At 64.5% G+C, this 25,386-nt stretch overlaps 2 protein-coding genes across 2 annotated transcripts; both read left to right on the top strand.

Annotated features, from left to right (window-relative positions):
* Positions 1–2,948: 2,948 nt before the first annotated feature.
* Positions 2,949–11,715, top strand: LOC138067339 (scavenger receptor cysteine-rich type 1 protein M130-like). The gene is made up of 14 exons (XM_068944087.1): positions 2,949–3,061; positions 3,611–3,931; positions 4,106–4,420; positions 4,562–4,870; positions 5,120–5,434; positions 5,925–6,242; positions 6,329–6,661; positions 6,901–7,287; positions 7,583–7,720; positions 8,058–8,159; positions 8,386–8,469; positions 8,766–8,894; positions 9,085–9,186; positions 11,540–11,715. The coding sequence occupies exons 1-14, from the start codon at positions 2,995–2,997 to the stop codon at positions 11,713–11,715; spliced, it is 3,096 nt and encodes a 1,031-aa protein (XP_068800188.1). The 5' UTR covers positions 2,949–2,994.
* A 6,331-nt stretch (positions 11,716–18,046) lies between these two features.
* On the top strand, positions 18,047–24,564 carry LOC138067340 (scavenger receptor cysteine-rich type 1 protein M130-like). Its single transcript, XM_068944088.1, has 13 exons — positions 18,047–18,152; positions 18,702–19,022; positions 19,197–19,511; positions 19,655–19,963; positions 20,213–20,527; positions 21,018–21,245; positions 21,421–21,759; positions 21,999–22,385; positions 22,681–22,818; positions 23,155–23,256; positions 23,483–23,566; positions 23,863–23,991; positions 24,182–24,564. The coding sequence occupies exons 1-13, from the start codon at positions 18,086–18,088 to the stop codon at positions 24,304–24,306; spliced, it is 2,859 nt and encodes a 952-aa protein (XP_068800189.1). The 5' UTR covers positions 18,047–18,085; the 3' UTR covers positions 24,307–24,564.
* Positions 24,565–25,386: the final 822 nt, after the last annotated feature.

Consider the following 25,386-nt stretch of genomic DNA (forward strand, 5'->3'; position numbering starts at 1 on the left):
TTTATTCCCCATACTGCATGCATTGGTATACAGGCGTTTCAGAGAGCCAGTCAAGCACGCAGGCTTCCCAGGAGAGGTGCAAGAAGATCCTCCATAGCCATGTTCCATGCTGTCTCCCCTGGCTGTATGCACCCGCTGGAGGCATCCTGACTCGAGCGGTGTTTTACTGACTCCCCTGCCACTATACCACTCCCCTTCCCCCATCTCGCCTAGTTTAAAGCCCTCCTTACCAGGCTGGCCAATTTGTTGGCAAAGACGCGCGTGCCCCGCTTGGTAAGGTGGATCCCGTCGCTCCCCATCAGCTGTTGATCTTCAAACAGGGTCCCATGGTCATAGAAACCAAAGCCCTGTTGCCAACACCAGCGGCGCAGCCAGTTGTTAACTTGGAAAACTCGTCTACTCCTCCTCCCATCCTTTCCTCTCACAGGCAAGATTGAGGAGAAAACGACCTGGGCTCCGAGATCTTTCACCACCATTCCCAGAGCTCTGAAGTCCCATTTGATGGTTTCCAATTTGCCTTTTGTGTCGTTAGCGCCCACATGGCAGAGCAGCAGAGGGTAGTAGTCCGATGCACGGACAAGCCTTGGCAGCCTTTCCATGACGTGTCTTCTTCGAGCCCCTGGCAGGCAGCAAACCTCTCTGGACAAGAGGTCAGGTCGGCAGATAGGTGCCTCTGTCCCCTGCAGCAGGCAGTCACCCACAACAATCACTCGCCGCTTCTTCCGGGGGTTCCTGCACGGCACAGGCTCTGCCAGGCCAGTTGCCTCCCTTGGAGCCATGCCCAGCTCCTCCTCAGCTTGGAGGGCGCTCAACTTGTTCTTCAAGGGTACGTCTTGAGGAGGAGCAAGAGCCTTTCTGCTTTTACGAGAGGTCACCAGCTTCCAGCCCTCTTCAACAGCGATATGATGCACCTTTACACACGGTACAGAGCCCTCCGACAACTCCGCTGCACTGGGGGTGGGGGGGGGGGGGAACTCCTGGAGCTGCACAGTCTCCGAGAATACCCTGTCAATCTCCTGCTCATCCTCTCCGATGCTACGCAGCCTACTAACTTCCTCCCGTAACTCCTTTATCTGGCAATGCAACTGGTCAACCACAGCACACCTCATGCAGGAGAGCTGACTGTCAGCCCAGGCCTCACGGAGAGGCCCCAGGCACTCCCTGCAGCCTGACACCTGCAGAGCTGCATCTGCTGTCTGAGGGTCTGTCGGGGTTGAAGCCTCAGACACAGCCGTTGCAGCACCTCCAGCAGCCACTGGGGAACATGCTCTGCAGCGTGTCATGACCGTGCCTGGGGAAGGACACACCACTGTGCAAACTAGAGAGGTGCCTTTGCCTTCTGGCACCCTTCTGCACAAACTGCTGCACAAACTGCTGCATCTGCTCACTGCCTCTGGGGGCTGTGCTCTGGGAGCTGTGCCCTAGGCCTGGCTCTTATATAGGCCTCTGCCTAGCAGTGACTCACAAGGGTGCTTGACCCACCCAGTCAGGAGCCACCTGAAACAAAAGCCCCAACTCCCTCTGACCAGGCCAGCCCAGAGAGCTTGTTAGCAGCAGCCCCACCTAGCTAGAACTTCCCAGGAGAAGTTCAGTCAAGGCCCCCTGCAGGAGTCCTTGCCTAGCACTCCCTTCCTGCTAGCAGCAAGCACTGTCTAGTTCCTCGGGGGTCCCCAGAAAGCCTCCACAACTTCCAACAAGGCCCACAAAAGGCCAAGGCAGAGCCCAGACACTGCTGCGCAAACTGCTGCGTCTGTTCGCTGCCTCTGTTGGCTGGCTCCATCCTCATGCACTACTGAACCCTCCTCTCCTGCCTCAGCCCTTTCCCAAAGTGCAGCGGCCCAGGAGCGGCCGTGTTGGCAAAGCTCATCCTCACTTCCTCCTCCTCTACAGGCCCTTTTCCACTGGAGCTCAGTCCACCTTAGCCACACCACCCTCTGGAGAGGCTATCCCCAGACCTGCTGCAGCAGTCCCCTTCACCCGCACGGTCAAGGGCACTGCCACCACTCTCCCATGACCCTCACCTTTGTCCCCAGAGCTCCCAGCTTGCTCTCAATTTGCTCGACATCTCCCTCGCAGCCTCACCCCAAAGAGGTACCCATACGCAAAAGCAGAACATTATCTCTGTCAGAAATGCAGCTGGCTGAGCAGAAGCAACTGGCAAGATGCTGCCTGATGACAGGATCCCACAGACACGTGTGCTGGGGCAGGAGCGCAGTGGCTGCACCTCACGCTGCCCCACATCGGTAAGTGGGCTGCCACAGCCACTTCCAGGCGGGGGCTGGTGTGCAGTGGGGTGGGAGCCACCTCCTTCCTGGCTCCGTGCTGCGTGGGGCGAGCACGGCTCCTGCGGGGGCTCGTGGGTTGCAGGCCACACACCTGCAAGCAGCACAGGCGGTTTCTAGCCTAGAGGCAGCCCCAGGGCCTGTCCTGTGTGGAGGGCCACAGAGCCAAGGTCCCTCAGGATTTCCCCCTCACCGGTGCCAGAGGGGGGACCCACAGCACAAAGGAGCCTGCAGCACATGCTGTCCCCCAGCAGAGCAGGGTCCCTGTCGATGCAGGGCTCTTGTCAGAATCCCCAGAACAGCAGGGCCAGACCCAGCCCCATGCAAGCACAGCCGTGGAAGGGCCCGCACACCCTGCACCCGCTGCAGGCACCAAGGTGAGGAGCCCTGCTCAGCCCATCCGGATCCCCACAAGGATGGCTGGGCAAGCGCCCACCCACTGGTGAGGCGTGCGTGATGCCAGAAGTGGTGCCGAACCGCATATATGGGCATGTATGGGGATGGGGAAGGTTATTGGAGGCTGGGGCTCCGTCAGATGGGAGATAACCCTCCTGATAACGCCTCAAAAGGTGCCTGCTGCGTTGATTGGCTCCCCTGGCAGCGGGGCCTGTACCTCTGCCTATATATTGCCCTCCCCACTGCAGGGGGCTCGTGGTGGCCCGGGAGGCAAGCAGGAGCTGGGGGCTGCTCTGCGGGGCAGGAGGCGAGCGGGATGGCCACCACCAGCCAGCTGCCCACCAGGGCACTGGGGCTGCTCCTGTGCATGCAGCTGTGCAGGGGTGAGTGCCTGCGTGTTCTCTGGGGCTGGGGTCACCTGCCCTCATGCCCAGAGTGGGAGGTAGCCCTGGGGCTCAGGTGGCTACCATGGGCTGAGTTGGGTCACCACAGGGATGTGCGTGCCTGGCTCAAGCGGGCTTGCTCGTGAGACTGGTGGAGTCATCTCACTAGGGCAGCCTTTGAGGGCTCACAGAGCCTGGGCTGTGCTGGGGATGGGTCTTCTACTGATGCAGCTGAATGCTGGGCAAACGTGGCGGGATACATTCCCTGCCCTGTCCCCCTTGCATTGGGCGTCAGGTGTTGAAGGGCTGGGTATGGCCCTGCCTTTCTTCAAAGTGGGTGTCCTGCAGTGCCCAGGGCTTTTCCACCCACACGGCTATCCCTCGTGCCAAGGGTCGGGCTTGGAGCAGGGAGTGGAGACTGGGAGAGCAAGGGACAGCCATGGGATGCACTCACCTGGGACAGGTGGACAGGGCAGGTTGTGATGGGCCCACGGGGTGCAACAATGGAGCTCAGTGCCCTCCTTTCTGGTCCCACATGGGCACCCACAGGCACCGAGGAGCTGCGGCTGGTGGACGGAGGCAGCCGCTGCGAGGGCCGCGTGGAGGTGAAGCACGAGGGCCAGTGGGGCGCTGTGTGCAGCTACGACTTCACCTGGGATGTCCGCGGGGCCTCCGTGGTCTGCAGGCAGCTGGGATGTGGCACTGTGGCAAGGACCTCCCCGTACACGCCGTTTGGGGCCGGGAGTGGCCGGATTTGGCTGCAACCCTTCTTCTGCAGTGGCACTGAGCCAGCACTCCACAACTGCTTCCACTATGGCTGGGGCCAGCACTACTGCAACCATGACACGGACATTGGGGTGACGTGCTCAGGTGTGGGATTGGGTGACTGTGCTGGGATACAGCCCCTTGGCTGTGCCGGGTTGGGAGAGGGCATGGTTCTGCCAAGGGCCTCCCCTCTGGGGCCTCCCCAGGCAGAGATGGGGGGAGGGAGTGGGACCGGGGCACAGCACCCTCATGGCCTGCCTGCCCACATCTCTGATGCAGATGCCGTGGAGCTGAGGCTGGTGAACGGAGGTGGTCCCTGCGAGGGCAGGCTGGAGGTGAAGCTGCGGGGCCAGTGGGGAACAGTGGCAGACGGTGCCTGGGACATGGAGGACGCTGAGGTGGTGTGTCAGCAGCTGGGCTGTGGCTCAGCCCAAAGTGCCCATGACTGGACCCGCTTTGGGGAAGGGTCTGGACCAATTCATCTTGTACGGCCTGACTGTCGTGGTGACGAGTCTGCCCTCTGGGACTGCACAATCCCGGGATGGGGGCCGTACAATGTCACCCATGGCTGGGATGTTGGTGTGGTCTGTCAAGGTAAGACCTCTGTGGCGGCTCCGTACAGCCTTGCACCTGGGTCCAGTGGTGGCAGCAGTAAGGCTCTTGGGCAGCCCCGTCACAACCCTCCCAGTGGATCCCAGGGATCCCCAAGAGACCCCAGGCTCTCTGCCCCAACAGGATTTGTGCGGCTGGTCGGCGGGGATGGCGCCTGCTCGGGCCGCGTGGAGGTGAGGCAGGGCCGTGCCTGGGCCACCCTCTGCGAGGGCCGTGTGGACCTCAACGCCGCCCACGTCATCTGCAAGGAGCTGGGGTGCGGAGCAGCTCTGGCCGTCACCGGGGCGGCGCGCTTTGGGGCAGGAGCCGGGCCCATCTGGGACGGGGGCTTCGAGTGTGCAGGCAACGAATCCCTCCTGTCCACCTGCGCCCGACGACTGCCCCACGGCCAGCGCTGCAACCACACCAGCGACGCCGGCGTCGTCTGCTCCCGTAAGAGCACGCGGTGAGGGGCAGAGGCTGCAGATGGGGGCTGCGGGGAGATGGGAAGTGGGCACAGGGTGGTCCTGGGCAGGGATGGGCGGAGAGGCTGCGGGCTGCCTTGTGGCAGCCCCCAGGGTGTCGGCAGGCAGAGGGGTCGGGGCAGGCAGAGGGCTGCCGTGCCTGCATGCCCCCACCGTCCTATGGGGACAGCGCTCGGCACCGGGGCCCGTCGCCTCCAGCGCCCTTTCTCCATCGCAGCCTACACAGGCTTCAGGCTGGCCAACGGCAGCACGGCGTGCGCAGGGCGAGTGGAGGTGGAGGCGCGGGGCACCTGGGGTGCCCTCTGCGACGCCGGCTGGGACGAGCCCGACGCCCACGTGCTCTGCCACCACCTCGGCTGTGGCTTTGCCACCTCTGTGCCCCGCGGAGGGTCTTTTGGGGCAGGCACCGGCCCCGTGTGGCGCGACACCTTTCACTGCAGCGGCAGCGAGTCCCACCTGGCAGAGTGCCCTGCCACGGCGCTGGGCATCCCCGCCTGCTCGCCAGGCCACACTGCCGCCGTCCAGTGCTCAGGTGCGTGTGGGGCGGGCAGCAGCGGCCACGAGGGCCTCCTGGCGGGCAGGGCACCGGGCACCCCAACACTGCGGGGTCCCACTCCCCGGGTTGCCACTGCCACCAGGAGCTGTGGGGCGCAGGGCGCGTCTCGGGCAGCACGGCCATTTCAGGCCAAGGGGAGGGCTGAGGCAGGTGCAGAGCAGGAGGGAGCCCGCCTAGAGGAGGGCAGTGGCGCCGGGCTGTCCCCCTCCGTGCCGGGGGCTCCGCGGCCCCCCCGGTGCTGCCATCTGCCCCGGTGCTGCTGCAGCCACGCCAGGGAGGGATGTGGCGGGCGCTCTCTGCTCTGCCCCACCGCCCCGGCCCCGCTGGCAGCCCTCGGAGGGCTCGCCGGCCATCGACGCCGCCTCTGGGCTGGCGGGGCCGGGGGCGGGCGGGGCCCTGCGGGCAGGCCCAGCCCCCAGCGCTCCCCGCAGCCCCCTCAGGACATGTGCCCTCTCGGAGGGACCAGGTGGCGCTGAACCCCTGCGGCTGGTGGACGGGGAGAGCCGCTGCGACGGGCGCCTGGAGATGGCCCTGGGCGACGCCTGGGGCCCGGTGCTGGCCGAGCGGTGGGACGCGAGCGGCGCCACCGTGGTGTGCCGGCAGCTGCGGTGCGGCGCGGCGGAGCAGGCCTACGCCGCCCCGCTGCTGGGACCAGCGTCGAGCCGCGTGGGGCTGAGCGGGCTCCGGTGCGCAGGCACGGAGGCTCGCCTGGCCCACTGCAACGCCACGGCCGCCACGGCTGCGCCGGCGGGCCGCGCCCACCAAGCGGCCGTTGTCTGCTCGGGTGAGTGTGCCGGGAAGGGCCCCGGGGCCCTGGGGCACCGCCCGCACCAAAGGGGCTGCCCCAAGCCGGGCTGTCTCCCGCTGCAGGCAGCCGGCGCCTACGGCTGGTGAGCGGCCCCGGCCGCTGCGCCGGCAGAGTGGAGCTCTACGTCCGGGGCGCCTGGAGCAGCGTCTGCCAGGACTCGTGGCACCTGTCCGACGCCGCCGTCGTCTGCCGCCACTTGGGCTGCGGCCAGGCCCTGGCAGCGCCCGCCTCGGCCCGCTACGGCCGCGGCTCGGGGCCGCTGTGGCTGGGCGCTGGTGGCTGCTCCGGGGCCGAGGCCACGCTCTGGCACTGCCCGGCCCCGGCCCCGGCCCCGGCCCCGGCCCCGGGGCAGCGCGGGTGCAAGCAGGGCGCCGGCGCAGCAGCCGTCTGCTCAGGTCAGCACCGCCCTCCACCGGGGCCGGCGCCAGCGGCACTCTGGCAGCGGCCGTGGGGCCAGCCCTCCCCACTCGCCTCCCTGCCCACCTCCCAACACCCTGGGCACTGCCGGCGGGCAACGCGGCGCCTCGGCCCCGCCGACGTGGGCTCCTCTCGCTGCCTGGGGGAAGCGCTCGGGCTGGCGGGGCTGTGTGCCCGACGCCAGCTGAGCTGCCACCTCCGTGCTTGCCCCTTGCAGAGCTCACAGCCCTGCGGCTGGTGGGCGGCAGCGGCTGCGCCGGGCGCCTGCAGGTCTTCTACAACGGGACGTGGGGCAGCGTGTGCGCCAACGGCACCAGCCGCGCCACAGCCGCCGTGGTGTGCCGGCAGCTGGGCTGCGGGGCCGGGGGCAGCCTGGCGGCCGTCCCCGCAACCCCCCAGGCCGGGGGCCCCGCCTGGCTGGCCTGGGTGCAGTGCGGCGAGGGGGCCGACTCCCTCTGGCGCTGCCCCTCCGCCCCCTGGCACCTGCACCACTGCCGCTCCCCCGGGGACACCCACATCACGTGCCACGGGCAGCCTCCAGCCAACAGCGCGACTCCCACGCCAGCCCCCACCACCGCCTGCCCCGCCGGCGCAGCCTGCACAGGTAGCTCTGCCCGCCCAGGCCAGCACCGTGGCCCCACGCACCCTCCCGCTCTGGCTGCTGCAGCCCAGGGCAAGGCCAGCACCTCTGGCAAGGACAGGCCTGCTGCTGGCCTGCTGCCACCCCTCCGCCCAACACAGGGCTTGACCCCAGGCCAAAGGGTGCCCTCCTTGGCCTCCCTGTCCCGGCAGCCACTCCCCTGCATCCCCCCAGGCATCCACTCCTCCTCTGGACAATGCAGCATGCCAGAGGCTCCACGGCCTCCCTCCACCTCCACCGCCTTTCCATGTCCTCACAGGTGCCCCCAGGAACCCCCCAACACCTGCTGGGGCCATGCCGCTGACCACCGTCCTCTGCATCGTCCTGGGGACCTTTCTGTGCCTGGCCCTGGGGGCCCTCGCCGTGCAGGCATGGCGCTCCATGTCTCAGCGCACAGGTGAGTCCCACCGGGGGTCTCTGCGGCTGAAGCTACCAGGACGAGGGGTCCCGGCAGAGCCAGAGAGGCCTGGGGGCTGCTTATGTCTCCTGGCACTGCCCGGCCCAGCTGCACAGGCTGGGGACAGGCACAGCAGCGCAGGCCAGAAGGCCAGTGCAGAGCTAGGGCAGGACCCGGCACAACATGGGCACCACGCAGGGGCACCGCAGCCACTCCGACGACAGGGCAAAACCCCTATGGGGCTGGGCCACAGGGTTATCGCGGGGAGAGCTGGTGACCTCCAGCATCCCACGCGCTGCACCCACGGCCTCGGGTTATCACTGCCCTTCATTTCCAGGCCCCCGCAGAGCTGCAGATACACTCTCAGAGGCAGAGGCCGTCTATGAGGAGCTCGACTACACCCTGACACCCGAGTACCAGCAGGTCCCCAGTGGCTCAGGTGTGTGCACCCTGGGCCTAACAGCCAGTGGCGCGTTGAGGCCCCCACGCAACCAGCTCAGCAGCCCGGCAGGGAGCCTGCCCACGTGCTGGCCACAGGGAGGGAGCTGCAGCAAGGGGGCCTCTCCTGGCCAGCGGCAGTCCTCGCTCTGCCAAGAGGACATCCTGTCCCCGCTGCTGGCCAGGCCATGGGGCCACACACCCTGCCCTAACACCCCATCCTCCAGCCTCACCATCGCAGGGCTCAGGGACCAAGCTGCCCTATTACACCCAGCACAGCATGGAGGACAGCAACCCCGGGACTGCCGCAGGTACAGGGCTGGGGTGCAGGACCAGGCTGCCACGCACCCACAGGGGCAGCCCTCACACCGCAGCTGGTACCGGCACACACCTCATGCGGTGGGCAGGGCAGCACCTCCCCTTGGTCCTTTGCTGGGCCGCCTCTTGGAGTTGGGGGCCGAGTGTCAGGGCTGCTGGCTCCAGCTGAGAGCTGGCGGCCTCACAGAGCAGGCCCCAACGTGGGCATCCCCGGCACCGTGGCCGGTGGGGGCTGGCGTCACTGGAGCCCGGGCTTGGCCTCGCTTTCACTCTCTGCTGTCTGATGCAGACGTCCCTGGCCTGACCAGGCACGAACCCCCGGATGGGTACGATGATGCCTCCACCGTGCTGGAGCCAGGAGAGGCCGCTGCTCCGGGGTCAAGTGACGGAGGTGTGTGCGAGGCTGCAGTGCTGGGAGGTAAGAGGTATCACAGCTGGCACAGGCAGCGCTGCCGTGACAGAGGCCGTACTGTCCCGCCAGCAGAGCTGGTTCCCCTGCACTTTGCCGGGGAGATGGGCAGCACGGGGGCATGGAGGAAGCCCTGGCCGGGGCCTGGCATCCGGGGCACGAAGCAGCACCTGCCAGGCACTGGCCTTGCTGTCCACAGCGGGGAGACAGCCCTCCCTCAGCCCCCTAGAGCCGCCCGCAACCGCCACAGACGCCCTGGCCTCAACACCCAGTGACACGGGCTACGATGACGTTGGCATTGGTAGTCCCAGGACGTCTCTCTGAGGACAGCAAGGCTGCCCCAAAGCAGTCCCTGAGGACACGTGCGACACAGTAGGGCTCTGCCCCTGCGGAGCCACAGCCTGGCCATGGTGGGGATCACCCACTCAATGTATAGCCCACTGGGGCCTGATGAGGACTGCGGGCACAGTGGGGAACTGCCTCCAGCCTCCCTCCCACGCAGCCCTTCAGCACTACCTGAGTTTCTGTACACTTCCCCTGGGACTGTCTCGCTTTGCGATTAAAAGCCCACAAGTGCTTGGAGGCTCGGCTCCAGGGCCAGTGCTCTTCTGCGAGAGCCCTCAGTCAATTGCTGCTCTGCGCCTGGTCCCTGGTGTCTGTACGCAGTGGGAAAGTGCCCCCGCGTGGGCTCAGCGGCTGTTGGTTGTGCTGCATCTGGGAAAAGTGTGCCCACGTGGGAGGTGAGCTTCCCCTGGGAGACAGAAGGATGCCCAGCAGCTGTGAAGCGACTGTGGGCAGGCGCTTGCCACCCTCGCACCTGCCCTGGCAGAGGGCTCTGGCATGTGGGATGGAGGGAAAGTGCTGGGGTGGCGCCAGGTGCTGGCCAGTGCCCTGCCCTTGCCTGGGTGCTGCTGCCAGAACTTAGAGGAGGTCAGAGAGGCCTGTAAGTCATGGCTGGGCTGAACAGCTTGGCCAGCACAGCCAGGCATGAGCAAAGGTCCCCTTGGCTCCCAAAGCCACCCCCACGATTACCGCAGATGCTGCACTGGCTGCCCTTCCAGGCACTGTGTTGGAGAGAAACGAGGGTGTGGGGTTGGGGTCATGGCTCATTCACCAGACACACACCAGGAGTGTCATTGTCCCATGTCCCCGCTGCAGTCAGTGTGGAGAAAGGGGCCCTGTAGAGTGGGAGGTAGGACGCAGGTCCAGGCTGGGCTGAAGCGCCCCGGGCGCTGTCTCCCTCTGCCCTCCCCACTCTGTACCTCCCCCTGGACTTGCAGGGAGCAGCATCTGGCAGCTCAGCAGTGGCATTGCCCACCCCAGGCCTATGCCACTCAGGGTAAAGAAGCCCTTTGTCTCTCCGCACGGCCTGGAAGGCCTTGGAGAGGCCAGGGCTTTCCAGAGCCTTTTCTCTTGTGCTGAGGAGTAAGTGCATCTCTACAGGGCCAACAGCATGCCACAACTCACTTTGCCCTGCACTGGGCCTTGTCTTCACAGCATCACAGAATGGTTGAGGTTGGCAGGGACCTCTGGAGATCATCGAGTCCAACTCCCCTGCTCAAGCACGGTCACCTCCAGCCCATTGCCCACGACCCTCTCCACACACCGCTGCAATAACTCCAAGCAGGGACACTCCACAACCTCGCGGGGTAACCTGCTTCGTCAGTGCTCTGGCACCCTCACACCAAACAAGTTTTTCCTCCTCTCCAGATGAAACTTCCTCTGTTTCAGTTTGTGCCCATTGCCTCGTGTCCTCTCAGTGGACACCTCTGACAAGAGCCTGGCCCCATCCTCTTGATGAGATTCATAACCACCTATAAGATCCCCCCTCAGTCTTCCGCTCTCCGTGCTGAATAGCCCCAGACCAGAACTGCACACAGCACCCCCATGCTGCACCCGCTAAGGAGCACGTGGGGCCTCCCCAGGCATGAGTTGAGGGCAAGGATCACCTCCCTCGACCTCCTGCCAACACTCTAATGCAGCCCTGCACACCGTTGGCCTTCTTGGCCATTGGGGTCAGCTTGTTCTCCACCAGGCCTCCCTGCTCCTTCTCTGCACACCTGCTTCCCACCACCTCAGCCCCCAGCCTCTACCGGTGCTGGGGGTTGTCCCTCCCGGGCTGCAGGCCTCTGCACTTCCCTTCACTCAACTTCAAGACGCTCCCCTCTGCCCATCGCTCCAGCCTGGCCAGCTCCCTCAGAATGGACCTCTGCCCTCTGGCCTAGCAGCCACTCCTCCCACCTTTGGCTCATCAGCAAACTTGCTGCCAGCGCCCTCTCTCCCTTCCTCCAAGTCACTGAGCAATAACTTGAACAATACTGCACCCACTCTTCACCCCTGGAGCACACCACGAGGGGATACACGCTGATCCACCTCAACTCTGTCCCGCTCTGCACAACCCTCTGAGCTCTGCCATACAGCCAGCTTTCAAGACACCACCCTCTCTGCTCCTCTCACCCACACTTCCTCAGCTTCCCTATGAGGATGTGAGGCGAGACAGGGTCCAAGGCCTTTCGCTAGTCAAGGGACACAGCATCCACTGCTCTCTCCTCATCTACCCAGCCTGGCGTCTCATCACAGAACGCTCTCCGGTTGCTTAAGCAGGATTTCTCCCCCATTCACTCCATGCTCACTGCTCTGGATCACTTTCTTAGCTGCCAAATGCTTGGAAATGGTGTCCAGGATGAGCTGCTCCATCACCTTTCCAGGCCTCGAGGTGAGGTTGCCCGACCTGCAGTTCCCTGCACCCCGCTTCTTGCCCGGTGGGAAGACTCACTCCAGTCCGACATTTGCTTTCTTCCAGGCCTCAGGCACCTTCCGTGATCGCTAAGCCCATCCTCCTCCAGCAAGGCCAAGTCTGCCTTTCACCAGGCTTTCTCCCTGCTCTCCAGCACCCGGGAGTCCCGAGGTAAAGACCACTCTTGCCAGTAAAGACTGCACCAAAGGCCGCACTCAGCATCTCTGCCTTTTCTGTCTCCTCTGGCACCACCACCCTTGCCCCGTTCACCAGCAGGCCCACCGTTTCCCTACTCCTCCTTTTGTCACCCAGCTATTTTAAGAAGCCCTCCGTGTTGTCCTTCACATCCGTCGCCACATTAAACTCCCAGCGGGCCTTGGCCTTCCAAGACCCACCCCTGCCTCCTTGCACAACCTCCCTTTCTTCCTCCCAGGTTGCCTCAAGCTGCCTCCACACCAGCCCTTCTTCACGTTTGGCGAGTTCTCCCAAGCAAAGCCAAGCTGGGAAACTGACGTCGTGTGGCATTGCAGTGCTGGAAGAGTGGTTCCAGTGATGAGCAGCTCCTACCACATCTGGCTTCATTTGCAACTGGCTTTGCTTCTTGTTGGCTTACAGTACAAACAGCAGTGCAGAGCACACGTGGTGAGGGAGCTCCTTAGGCCTCTCTCACAGAATCACAAAATCACAGAATCGTTGAGGTTGGACTAGATGATCTCCAGAGGTCCCTTCCAACCTCCCTGCTCAAGCAGGGTCCTCTAGACCATATTGCCCAGGATCACATCCAGACGGGTTTTGAAGATCTCCAGGGAAGGAGACTCCACTACCTCTCTGGGCAACCTGTGCCAGTGCTCACTCACCCTCACAGCAAAAAAGGTTCTTCCTCTTCTTCAGATGCAACTGCCTGTGGTTCAGTTTCTGCCCCTTGCCTCTTCTCCTGTCACTGGGCACCACAGAGAAGAGACTGGCCTCATCCTCTTCACACTCCCCCTTCAGATACTTGCACACGTTGATGAGATCCCCTCTCAGTCTTCTCTTCTCCAGGCTCAACAGGCCCAGCTCTCACAGCCTTTCTGCAGAGGACACATGCTCCAGTCCCCTCATCCTCTTTGTAGCCCTCCCCTGCACTCTCGCCACTAGTGCCATGTCTCTCTTGCACTGGGCAGCCCAGAAGTGCACACAGTACTCCAGCTGAGGCCTCCTCAGGGCTGAGGAGACGGGCAGGATCACCTCCCTCCACCTGCTGCCAACACTCTTCCTCATGCAACCCCAGCATACCCTTGGCCTTCTTGGCCACAAGCCCACATTGCTGCCTCATGCTTCACTTGTTGTCCACCAGCACTCCCAGCTCCCTCTCTGCACACCTGCTTTCCAGCAGGTCAACCCCCAGCCTCTACTGGTGCCTGGGCTTATTCCTCCCGAGGTGCAGCACCCTGCACTTGCCTGGGTCGAACTTCAGCAGGTTCCTCTCCGCCCAACTCTCCAGCCTGGCCACGTCCCTCTGCATGGCAGCACAGTCTTCTGGTGGGTCAGACACTCTCCCCAGCTTTGGATCATCAGCAAACTTGCTGAGGGTGCACTCTGTCCCTTCAGCCAGCTCCTCGATGAAGACATTGAACAAGACTGGAGCCAGCACTGACCCCTGGGGGACACTGCTCTCTACAGGCCTCCAACTAGACTCTGCGCCACTGACCACAGTCCTCCGAGCTCTGCCATCCAGCCAGTTCTCAAGCCACCTCACTGGCCACTCCTCCAACCCACACTTCCTCAGCTTGCCCACGAGGATGTCATGGGAGGCAGCGTCCAAAGCCTTGCTGAACTCCAGGCAGACAACAGCCACTGCTCTGCCCTCATCTCCCCAGACACTCATCCCAGCAGACAAGCCTAGCACATTGCTCAAGCATGATTTCCCTTTGCGGAATCCATGCTCACTACTCCTGATCACCTTCTTGTCCTCCACATGCTTGGTGAGGACCTCCAGGATGACCTGTCCCTTCACCTTTCCAGGGATGGAGGGGAGGCTGACAGGCCTGGCCCTTTGGGAAGACTGGCGTGACACTGGCTTTCTTCCAGTCCTCAGGCACCTCTCCTGATCTCCAGGACCTTGCCAAGATGATGGAGAGTGGCCTAGCAATTACATCCGCCAGCTCCCGCAGCACTCGTGGGTGCATCCCTTTGGGGCCCATGGATTTGCGGATGTCAAGTTTGCACAAACGAGCTCTAAGCCCATCCTCCTCCACCAAGGGAAGGTCTTCTTTTCTCCAGACTTCCCCTCTTGTCCCCAGGCTCCGCAATTCCTGAGGACTGGCCTTAGCAGTAAAGACTGAAGCAAAGGCAGCATTCAATAACTCTGCCTTCTCTCTAGCCTTCGACACCAGGGCACCCGCCCCATTCAGCGGCAGGCCCACATTTTCCCTAGGCTTCCTTTTGCTATGGATGTATTTGAAGAAGGCCTTCTTGTTGTCCTTGACATCTCTTGCCAGATTTAATTCCAACTGGGCCTTAGCCTTCCTTCTCGCATCCCTGCACACTCTGACAACGTCCCTATAGTCCTCCCAAGTGGCCTGTCCCCTTTGCCACATTCTGTAGACTTCCTTCTTCTGTTGGAGTTTGGCCAGGAGGTCCTTGCTCATCCACGCTGGTCTCCTGCCTGCTTTGCTCGACTTCTTCCTCAGAGGGATGCACCGATCTTGAGTCTGGAGGAGGTGATGCTTGAATATTAACCAGCTTTCTTGGACCCCTCGTCCTTCTAGGGCCCTACCCCATGACAGTCCCCTAAGTAGGTCCCTCAAGAGGCCAAAGTTAGCTCTCCTCAAGTCCAGCGTCGCAATCCTACTCATTGCCCTGCTCCCTCCTCACAGGATCCTGAACTCCACCATCTCATGGTCACTGCAGCCAAGGCTGCCCCCAACCTGCACATCTCCAACTAGACCTTCTTGGTTTGTTAGTACAAGGTCTAGCATTGCACCTCTCCTTGTTGGCATCTCCACCACCTGGGTCAAGAAGTTCTCCTCAATGCTCTGCAGGAACCTCCTGGACTCTTTGTGCCTAGCTGTGCTGTCTTCCCAGCAGATGTCAGGGTGCTTGAAGTCTCCCATGAGAACTAGGGCCTGTGATCGTGAGGCTACTGCCAGCTGTCTGTAGAAGGCCTCATCGACAACTTCCTCCTGATCAGGTGGCCTGTAGTAAACCCCCACAGCAGTGTCACCCATGCTAGCCTGCCCTTTAAGCCTTACCCATAGGCTCGCAACTTGCTCTTCATCCACCCCCCACCCCAGGCAGAGCGCCATACATTCTAGTTGCTCCCTCACATAAAGGGCAACTCCACCACCTCGCCTTCCTGGCCTGTCTTGCCTAAAAAGCACAGAGCCGCCCATGACAGCATTCCAGTCACGTGAACTATCCCACCATGTCTCTGTAACTGCAATGAGATCATGGTCCTGCAACCGCACACAGATCTCTAACTCTTCCTGTTTATTCCCCATACTGCATGCATTGGTATACAGGCGTTTCAGAGAGCCAGTCAAGCACGCAGGCTTCCCAGGAGAGGTGCAAGAAGATCCTCCATAGCCATGTTCCATGCTGTCTCCCCTGGCTGTATGCACCCGCTGGAGGCATCCTGACTCGAGCGGTGTTTTACTGACTCCCCTGCCACTATACCACTCCCCTTCCCCCATCTCGCCTAGTTTAAAGCCCTCCTTACCAGGCTGGCCAATTTGTTGGCAAAGACGCGCGTGCCCCGCTTGGTAAGGTGGATCCCGTCGCTCCCCATCAGCTGTTGATCTTCAAACAGGGTCCCATGGTCATAGAAACCAAAGCCCTGTTGCCAACACCAGCGGCGCAGCCAGTTGTTAACTTGGAAAACTCGTCTACTCCTCCTCCCATCCTTTCCTCTCACAGGCAAGATTGAGGAGAAAACGACCTGGGCTCCGAGATCTTTCACCACCATTCCCAGAGCTCTGAAGTCCCATTTGATGGTTTCCAATTTGCCTTTTGTGTCGTTAGCGCCCACATGGCAGAGCAGCAGAGGGTAGTAGTCCGATGCACGGACAAGCCTTGGCAGCCTTTCCATGACGTGTCTTCTTCGAGCCCCTGGCAGGCAGCAAACCTCTCTGGACAAGAGGTCAGGTCGGCAGATAGGTGCCTCTGTCCCCTGCAGCAGGCAGTCACCCACAACAATCACTCGCCGCTTCTTCCGGGGGTTCCTGCACGGCACAGGCTCTGCCAGGCCAGTTGCCTCCCTTGGAGCCATGCCCAGCTCCTCCTCAGCTTGGAGGGCGCTCAACTTGTTCTTCAAGGGTACGTCTTGAGGAGGAGCAAGAGCCTTTCTGCTTTTACGAGAGGTCACCAGCTTCCAGCCCTCTTCAACAGCGATATGATGCACCTTTACACACGGTACAGAGCCCTCCGACAACTCCGCTGCACTGGGGGTGGGGGGGGGGGGAACTCCTGGAGCTGCACAGTCTCCGAGAATACCCTGTCAATCTCCTGCTCATCCTCTCCGATGCTACGCAGCCTACTAACTTCCTCCCGTAACTCCTTTATCTGGCAATGCAACTGGTCAACCACAGCACACCTCATGCAGGAGAGCTGACTGTCAGCCCAGGCCTCACGGAGAGGCCCCAGGCACTCCCTGCAGCCTGACACCTGCAGAGCTGCATCTGCTGTCTGAGGGTCTGTCGGGGTTGAAGCCTCAGACACAGCCGTTGCAGCACCTCCAGCAGCCACTGGGGAACATGCTCTGCAGCGTGTCATGACCGTGCCTGGGGAAGGACACACCACTGTGCAAACTAGAGAGGTGCCTTTGCCTTCTGGCACCCTTCTGCACAAACTGCTGCACAAACTGCTGCATCTGCTCACTGCCTCTGGGGGCTGTGCTCTGGGAGCTGTGCCCTAGGCCTGGCTCTTATATAGGCCTCTGCCTAGCAGTGACTCACAAGGGTGCTTGACCCACCCAGTCAGGAGCCACCTGAAACAAAAGCCCCAACTCCCTCTGACCAGGCCAGCCCAGAGAGCTTGTTAGCAGCAGCCCCACCTAGCTAGAACTTCCCAGGAGAAGTTCAGTCAAGGCCCCCTGCAGGAGTCCTTGCCTAGCACTCCCTTCCTGCTAGCAGCAAGCACTGTCTAGTTCCTCGGGGGTCCCCAGAAAGCCTCCACAACTTCCAACAAGGCCCACAAAAGGCCAAGGCAGAGCCCAGACACTGCTGCGCAAACTGCTGCGTCTGTTCGCTGCCTCTGTTGGCTGGCTCCATCCTCATGCACTACTGAACCCTCCTCTCCTGCCTCAGCCCTTTCCCAAAGTGCAGCGGCCCAGGAGCGGCCGTGTTGGCAAAGCTCATCCTCACTTCCTCCTCCTCTACAGGCCCTTTTCCGCTGGAGCTCAGTCTGCCTTAGCCACACCACCCTCTGGAGAGGCTATCCCCAGACCTGCTGCAGCAGTCCCCTTCACCCGCACGGTCAAGGGCACTGCCACCACTCTCCCATGACCCTCACCTTTGTCCCCAGAGCTCCCAGCTTGCTCTCAATTTGCTCGACATCTCCCTCGCAGCCTCACCCCAAAGAGGTACCCATACGCAAAAGCAGAACATTATCTCTGTCAGAAATGCAGCTGGCTGAGCAGAAGCAACTGGCAAGATGCTGCCTGATGACAGGATCCCACAGACACGTGTGCTGGGGCAGGAGCGCAGCGGCTCCACCTCACGCTGCCCCACATCGGTAAGTGGGCTGCCACAGCCACTTCCAGGCGGGGGCTGGTGTGCAGTGGGGTGGGAGCCACCTCCTTCCTGGCTCCGTGCTGCGTGGGGCGAGCACGGCTCCTGCGGGGGCTCGTGGGTTGCAGGCCACACACCTGCAAGCAGCACAGGCAGTTTCTAGCCTAGAGGCAGCCCCAGGGCGTGTCCTGTGTGGAGGGCCACAGAGCCAAGGTCCCTCAGGATTTCCCCCTCACCGGTGCCAGAGGGGGGACCCACAGCACAAAGGAGCCTGCAGCACATGCTGTCCCCCAGCAGAGCAGGGTCCCTGTCGATGCAGGGCTCTTGTCAGAATCCCCAGAACAGCAGGGCCAGACCCAGCCCCATGCGGGCACAGCCGTGGAAGGGCCCGCACACCCTGCACCCGCTGCAGGCACCAAGGTGAGGAGCCCTGCTCAGCCCATCCGGATCCCCACAAGGATGGCTGGGCAAGCGCCCACCCACTGGTGAGGCGTGCGTGATGCCAGAAGTGGTGCCGAACCGCATATATGGGCATGTATGGGGATGGGGAAGGTTATTGGAGGCTGGGGCTCCGTCAGATGGGAGATAACCCTCCTGATAACGCCTCAAAAGGTGCCTGCTGCGTTGATTGGCTCCCCTGGCAGCGGGGCCTGTGCCTCTGCCTATATATTGCCCTCCCCGCTGCAGGGGGCTCGTGGTGGCCCGGGAGGCAAGCAGGAGCTGGGGGCTGCTCTGCGGGGCAGGAGGCGAGCGGGATGGCCACCACCAGCCAGCTGCCCACCAGGGCACTGGGGCTGCTCCTGTGCATGCAGCTGTGCAGGGGTGAGTGCCTGCGTGTTCTCTGCGGCTGGGGTCGCCTGCCCTCATGCCCAGAGTGGGAGGTAGCCCTGGGGCTCAGGTGGCTACCATGGGCTGAGTTGGGTCACCACAGGGATGTGCGTGCCTGGCTCAGGTGGGCTTGCTCGTGAGACTGGTGGAGTCATCTCACTAGGGCAGCCTTTGAGGGCTCACAGAGCCTGGGCTGTGCTGGGGATGGGTCTTCTACTGATGCAGCTGAATGCTGGGCAAACGTGGCGGGATACATTCCCTGCCCTGTCCCCCTTGCATTGGGCGTCAGGTGTTGAAGGGCTAGATACAGCCCTGCCTTTCTTCAAAGTGGGTGTCCTGCAGTGCCCAGGGCTTTTCCACCCACACGGCTATCCCTCGTGCCAAGGGTCGGGCTTGGAGCAGGGAGTGGAGACTGGGAGAGCAAGGGACAGCCGTGGGATGCACTCACCTGGGACAGGTGGACAGGGCAGGTTGTGATGGGCCCACGGGGTGCAACAATGGAGCTCAGTGCCCTCCTTTCTGGTCCCGCATGGGCACCCACAGGCACCGAGGAGCTGCGGCTGGTGGACGGAGGCAGCCGCTGCGAGGGCCGCGTGGAGGTGAAGCACGAGGGCCAGTGTGGCGCTGTGTGCAGCTACGACTTCACCTGGGATGTCCACGGGGCCTCCGTGGTCTGCAGGCAGCTGGGATGTGGCACTGTGGCAAGGACCTCCCCGTACACGCCGTTTGGGGCCGGGACCGGCCGGATTTGGCTGCAACCCTTCTTCTGCAGTGGCACTGAGCCAGCACTCCACAACTGCCCACACTATGGCTGGGGCCAGCACTACTGCAACCATGACACGGACATTGGGGTGACGTGCTCAGGTGTGGGATTGGGTGACTGTGCTGGGATACAGCCCCTTGGCTGTGCCGGGTTGGGAGAGGGCATGGTTCTGCCAAGGGCCTCCCCTCTGGGGCCTCCCCAGGCAGAGATGGGGGGAGGGAGTGGGACCGGGGCACAGCACCCTCATGGCCTGCCTGCCCACATCTCTGATGCAGATGCCATGGAGCTGAGGCTGGTGAACGGAGGTGGTCCCTGCGAGGGCAGGCTGGAGGTGAAGCTGCGGGGCCAGTGGGGAACAGTGGCAGACGGTGCCTGGGACATGGAGGACGCTGAGGTGGTGTGTCAGCAGCTGGGCTGTGGCTCAGCCCAAAGTGCCCCCGGCGTGACCCGCTTTGGGGAAGGGTCTGGACCAATTCATCTTGTACGGCCTGACTGTCGTGGTGACGAGTCTGCCCTCTGGGACTGCACAATCCCGGGATGGGGGCCGTACAATGTCACCCATGGCTGGGATGTTGGTGTGGTCTGTCAAGGTAAGACCTCTGTGGCGGCTCCGTACAGCCTTGCACCTGGGTCCAGTGGTGGCAGCAGTAAGGCTCTTGGGCAGCCCCGTCACAACCCTCCCAGTGGATCTAGAGGGACCCCCCAAGAGACCCCAGGCTCTCTGCCCCGACAGGATTTGTGCGGCTGGTCGGCGGGGACGGCGCCTGCTCGGGCCGCGTGGAGGTGAGGCAGGGCCGTGCCTGGGCCACCCTCTGCGAGGGCCATGTGGACCTCAACACCGCCCACATCATCTGCAAGGAGCAGGGGTGCGGAGCAGCTCTGGCCGTCACCGGGGCGGCGCGCTTTGGGGCAGGAGCCGGGCCCATCTGGGACGGGGGCTTTGAGTGTGCAGGCAACGAATCCCTCCTGTCCACCTGCGCCCGACGACTGCCCCACGGCCAGCGCTGCAACCACACCAGCGACGCCGGCGTCATCTGCTCCCGTAAGAGCACGCGGTGAGGGGCAGAGGCTGCAGATGGGGGGCGCGGGGAGATGGGAAGTGGGCACAGGGTGGTCCTGGGCAGGGATGGGCGGAGAGGCTGCGGGCTGCCTTGTGGCAGCCCCCAGGGTGCCGGCAGGCAGAGGGGTCGGGGCAGGCAGAGGGCTGCCGTGCCTGCATGCCCCCACCGTCCTATGGGGACAGCGCTCGGCACCGGGGCCCGTCGCCTCCAGCGCCCTTTCTCCATCGCAGCCTACACAGGCTTCAGGCTGGCCAACGGCAGCACGGCGTGCGCAGGGCGAGTGGAGGTGGAGGCGCAGGGCACCTGGGGTGCCCTCTGCGACGCCGGCTGGGACGAGCCCGACGCCCACGTGCTCTGCCACCACCTTGGCTGTGGCTTTGCCACCTCTGTGCCCCGCGGAGGGTCTTTTGGGGCAGGCACCGGCCCCGTGTGGCGCGACACCTTTCACTGCAGCGGCAGCGAGTCCCACCTGGCAGAGTGCCCTGCCACGGCGCTGGGCATCCCCGCCTGCTCGCCAGGCCACACTGCCGCCGTCCAGTGCTCAGGTGCGTGTGGGGCGGGCAGCAGCGGCCACGAGGGCCTCCTGGCGGGCAGGGCACCGGGCACCCCAACACTGCGGGGTCCCACTCCCTGGGTTGCCACTGCCACCAGGAGCTGTGGGGCGCAGGGCGCGTCTCGGGCAGCACGGCCATTTCAGGCCAAGGGGAGGGCTGAGGCAGGTGCAGAGCAGGAGGGAGCCCGCCTAGAGGAGGGCAGTGGCGCCGGGCTGTCCCCCTCCGTGCCGGGGGCTCCGCGGCCCCCCCGGTGCTGCCATCTGCCCCGGTGCTGCTGCAGCCACGCCAGGGAGGGATGTGGCGGGCGCTCTCTGCTCTGCCCCACCGCCCCGGCCCCGCTGGCAGCCCTCGGAGGGCTCGCCGGCCATCGACGCCGCCTCTGGGCTGGCGGGGCCGGGGGCGGGCGGGGCCCTGCGGGCAGGCCCAGCCCCCAGCGCTCCCCGCAGCCCCCTCAGGACATGTGCCCTCTCGGAGGGACCAGGTGGCGCTGAACCCCTGCGGCTGGTGGACGGGGAGAGCCGCTGCGACGGGCGCCTGGAGATGGCCCTGGGCGACGCCTGGGGCCCGGTGCTGGCCGAGCGGTGGGACGCGAGCGGCGCCACCGTGGTGTGCCGGCAGCTGCGGTGCGGCGCGGTGGAGCAGGCCTACGCCGCCCCGCTGCTGGGACCAGCGTCGAGCCGCGTGGGGCTGAGCGGGCTCCGGTGCGCAGGCACGGAGGCTCGCCTGGCCCACTGCAACGCCACGGCCGCCACGGCTGCACCGGCGGGCCGCGCCCACCAAGCGGCCGTGTCTGCTCGGGTGAGTGTGCCGGGAAGGGCCCCGGGGCCCTGGGGCACCGCCCGCACCAAAGGGGCTGCCCCAAGCCGGGCTGTCTCCCGCTGCAGGCAGCCGGCGCCTACGGCTGGTGAGCGGCCCCGGCCGCTGCGCCGGCAGAGTGGAGCTCTACGTCCGGGGCGCCTGGAGCAGCGTCTGCCAGGACTCGTGGCACCTGTCCGACGCCGCCGTCGTCTGCCGCCACTTGGGCTGCGGCCAGGCCCTGGCAGCGCCCGCCTCGGCCCGCTACGGCCGCGGCTCGGGGCCGCTGTGGCTGGGCGCTGGTGGCTGCTCCGGGGCCGAGGCCACGCTCTGGCACTGCCCGGCCCCGGCCCCGGCCCCGGCCCCGGCCCCGGCCCCGGGGCAGCGCGGGTGCAAGCAGGGCGCCGGCGCAGCAGCCGTCTGCTCAGGTCAGCACCGCCCTCCACCGGGGCCGGCGCCAGCGGCACTCTGGCAGCGGCCGTGGGGCCAGCCCTCCCCACTCGCCTCCCTGCCCACCTCCCAACACCCTGGGCACTGCCGGCGGGCAACGCGGCGCCTCGGCCCCGCCGACGTGGGCCCCTCTCGCTGCCTGGGGGAAGCGCTCGGGCTGGCGGGGCTGTGTGCCCGACGCCAGCTGAGCTGCCACCTCCGTGCTTGCCCCTTGCAGAGCTCACAGCCCTGCGGCTGGTGGGCGGCAGCGGCTGCGCCGGGCGCCTGCAGGTCTTCTACAACGGGACGTGGGGCAGCGTGTGCGCCAACGGCACCAGCCGCGCCACAGCCGCCGTGGTGTGCCGGCAGCTGGGCTGCGGGGCCGGGGGCAGCCTGGCGGCCGTCCCCGCAACCCCCCAGGCCGGGGGCCCCGCCTGGCTGGCCTGGGTGCAGTGCGGCGAGGGGGCCGACTCCCTCTGGCGCTGCCCCTCCGCCCCCTGGCACCCGCACCACTGCCGCTCCCCCGGGGACACCCACATCACGTGCCACGGGCAGCCTCCAGCCAACAGCGCGACTCCCACGCCAGCCCCCACCACCGCCTGCCCCGCCGGCGCAGCCTGCACAGGTAGCTCTGCCCGCCCAGGCCAGCACCGTGGCCCCACGCACCCTCCCGCTCTGGCCGCTGCAGCCCAGGGCAAGGCCAGCACCTCTGGCAAGGACAGGCCTGCTGCTGGCCTGCTGCCACCCCTCCGCCCAACACAGGGCTTGACCCCAGGCCAAAGGGTGCCCTCCTTGGCCTCCCTGTCCCAGCAGCCACTCCCCTGCATCCCCCCAGGCATCCACTCCTCCTCTGGACAATGCAGCATGCCAGAGGCTCCACGGCCTCCCTCCACCTCCACCGCCTTTCCATGTCCTCACAGGTGCCCCCAGGAACCCCCCAACACCTGCTGGGGCCATGCCACTGACCACCGTCCTCTGCATCGTCCTGGGGACCCTTCTGTGCCTGGCCCTGGGGGCCCTCGCCGTGCAGGCATGGCGCTCCATGGCTCGGCGCACAGGTGAGTCCCACCGGGGGTCTCTGCGGCTGAAGCTACCAGGACGAGGGGTCCCGGCAGAGCCAGAGAGGCCTGGGGGCTGCTTATGTCTCCTGGCACTGCCCGGCCCAGCTGCACAGGCTGGGACAGGCACAGCAACGCAGGCCAGAAGGCCAGTGCAGAGCTAGGGCAGGACCCGGCACAACATGGGCACCACGCAGGGGCACCACAGCCACTCCGACGACAGGGCAAAACCCCTATGGGGCTGGGCCACAGGGTTATCGCGGGGAGAGCTGGTGACCTCCAGCATCCCACGTGCTGCACCCACGGCCTCGGGTTATCACTGCCCTTCATTTCCAGGCCCCCGCAGAGCTGCAGATACACTCTCAGAGGCAGAGGCCGTCTATGAGGAGCTCGACTACACCCTGACACCCGAGTACCAGCAGGTCCCCAGTGGCTCAGGTGTGTGCACCCTGGGCCTGACAGCCAGTGGCGCGTTGAGGCCCCCACGCAACCAGCTCAGCAGCCCGGCAGGGAGCCTGCCCACGGGCTGGCCACAGGGAGGGAGCTGCAGCAAGGGGGCCTCTCCTGGCCAGCGGCAGTCCTCGCTCTGCCAAGAGGACATCCTGTCCCCGCTGCTGGCCAGGCCATGGGGCCACACACCCTGCCCTAACACCCCATCCTCCAGCCTCACCATCGCAGGGCTCAGGGACCAAGCTGCCCTATTACACCCAGCACAGCATGGAGGACAGCAACCCCGGGACTGCCGCAGGTACAGGGCTGGGGTGCAGGACCAGGCTGCCACGCACCCACAGGGGCAGCCCTCACACCGCAGCTGGTACCGGCACACACCTCATGCGGTGGGCAGGGCAGCACCTCCCCTTGGTCCTTTGCTGGGCCGCCTCTTGGAGTTGGGGGCCGAGTGTCAGGGCTGCTGGCTCCAGCCGAGAGCTGGCGGCCTCACAGAGCAGGCCCCAACGTGGGCATCCCCAGCACCTTGGCCGATGGGGGCTGGCATCACTGGAGCCCGGGCTTGGCCTCGCTTTCACTCTCTGCTGTCTGATGCAGATGTCCCTGGCCTGACCAGGCACGAACCCCCGGATGGGTACGATGATGCCTCCACCGTGCTGGAGCCAGGAGAGGCCGCTGCTCCGGGGTCAAGTGACGGAGGTGTGTGCGAGGCTGCGGCACTGGGAGGTAAGAGGTATCGGAGATGTCATGGGGAGCGCTGCCGTGACAGAGGCCGTACTGTCCCGCCAGCAGAGCTGGTTCCCCTGCACTTTGCCGGGGAGATGGGCAGCACAGGGGCATGGAGGAAGCCCTGGCCGGGGCCTGGCATCCGGGGCACGAAGCAGCACCTGCCAGGCACTGGCCTTGCTGTCCACAGTGGGGAGCCAGCCCTCCCTCAGCCCCCTAGAGCCGCCCGCAACCGCCACAGACGCCCTGGCCTCAACACCCAGTGACACGGGCTACGACGACGTTGGCATTGGTAGTCCCAGGACGTCTCTCTGAGGACAGCAAGGCTGCCCCACAGCAGTCCCTGAGGACACGTGCGACACAGTAGGGCTCTGCCCCTGCGGAGACACAGCCTGGCCATGGTGGGGATCACCCGCTCAATGTACAGCCCGCTGGGGCCTGCCGAGGACTGCGGGCACGGTGGGGAACTGCCTCCAGCCTCCCTCCCACGCAGCCCTTCAGCACTACCTGAGTTTCTGTACACTTCCCCTGGGACTGTCTCGCTTTGCGATTAAAAGCCCACAAGTGCTTGGAGGCTCGGCTCCAGGGCCAGTGCTCTTCTGCGAGAGCCCTCAGTCAATTGCTGCTCTGCGCCTGGTCCCTGGTGTCTGTACGCAGTGGGAAGGTGCCCCCGCTTGGGCACAGCGGCTGTTGGTTGTGCTGCATCTGGGAAAAGTGTGCCCGTGTGGGAGGTGAGCTTCCCCTGGGAGAGAGAAGGATGCCCAGCAGCTGTGAAGCGACTGTGGGCAGGCGCTTGCCACCCTCGCCCCTGCCCTGGCAGAGGGCTCTGGCATGTGGGATGGAGGGAAAGTGCTGGGGTGGCGCCAGGTGCTGGCCACTGCATCACAGAATCCCAGAACAGATGAGGTTGGCAATGACCTCTGGTGATCATCGAGTCCAACTCCCCCTGCTCAAGCAGCGCCACCTCCAGCCCATTGCCCACGACCCTCTCCACACACTGCTGCAATATCTCCAAGCAGGGACACACACTCACACAACCTTTCTGGGAAAACTGCTCCAGGGCTCCCGCACCCCCACAGGAAACAAGTTTCTCCCCCTCTCCAGACAGAACTTCCTCCCTTTCAGTTTGTGCCCATTGCCTCGCCTCCTCTCAGTGGGCCCCTCTGACAAGAGTCTGGCCCCATCCTCTTCACACCTTCCCTTCCGATATTCATACCCACCTATAAGATCCCCCCTCACTCTTCTCTTCTCCACACTGTACAGCCCCACCTCTCTCAGCCTTTCCTCCTATGACAGATGCTCCCGTCCCTTCAGCATCTTGCTAGCCCTTCCTTGGACTCGCTCCAGCAGCTCCACGTCTCTCTTGTATTGGGCAGCCCAGAACTGTACACAGCA

The sequence above is a fragment of the Struthio camelus genome, chromosome 5, assembly GCF_040807025.1.
Source record: "Struthio camelus isolate bStrCam1 chromosome 5, bStrCam1.hap1, whole genome shotgun sequence".
NCBI lineage: Eukaryota > Metazoa > Chordata > Aves > Struthioniformes > Struthionidae > Struthio > Struthio camelus.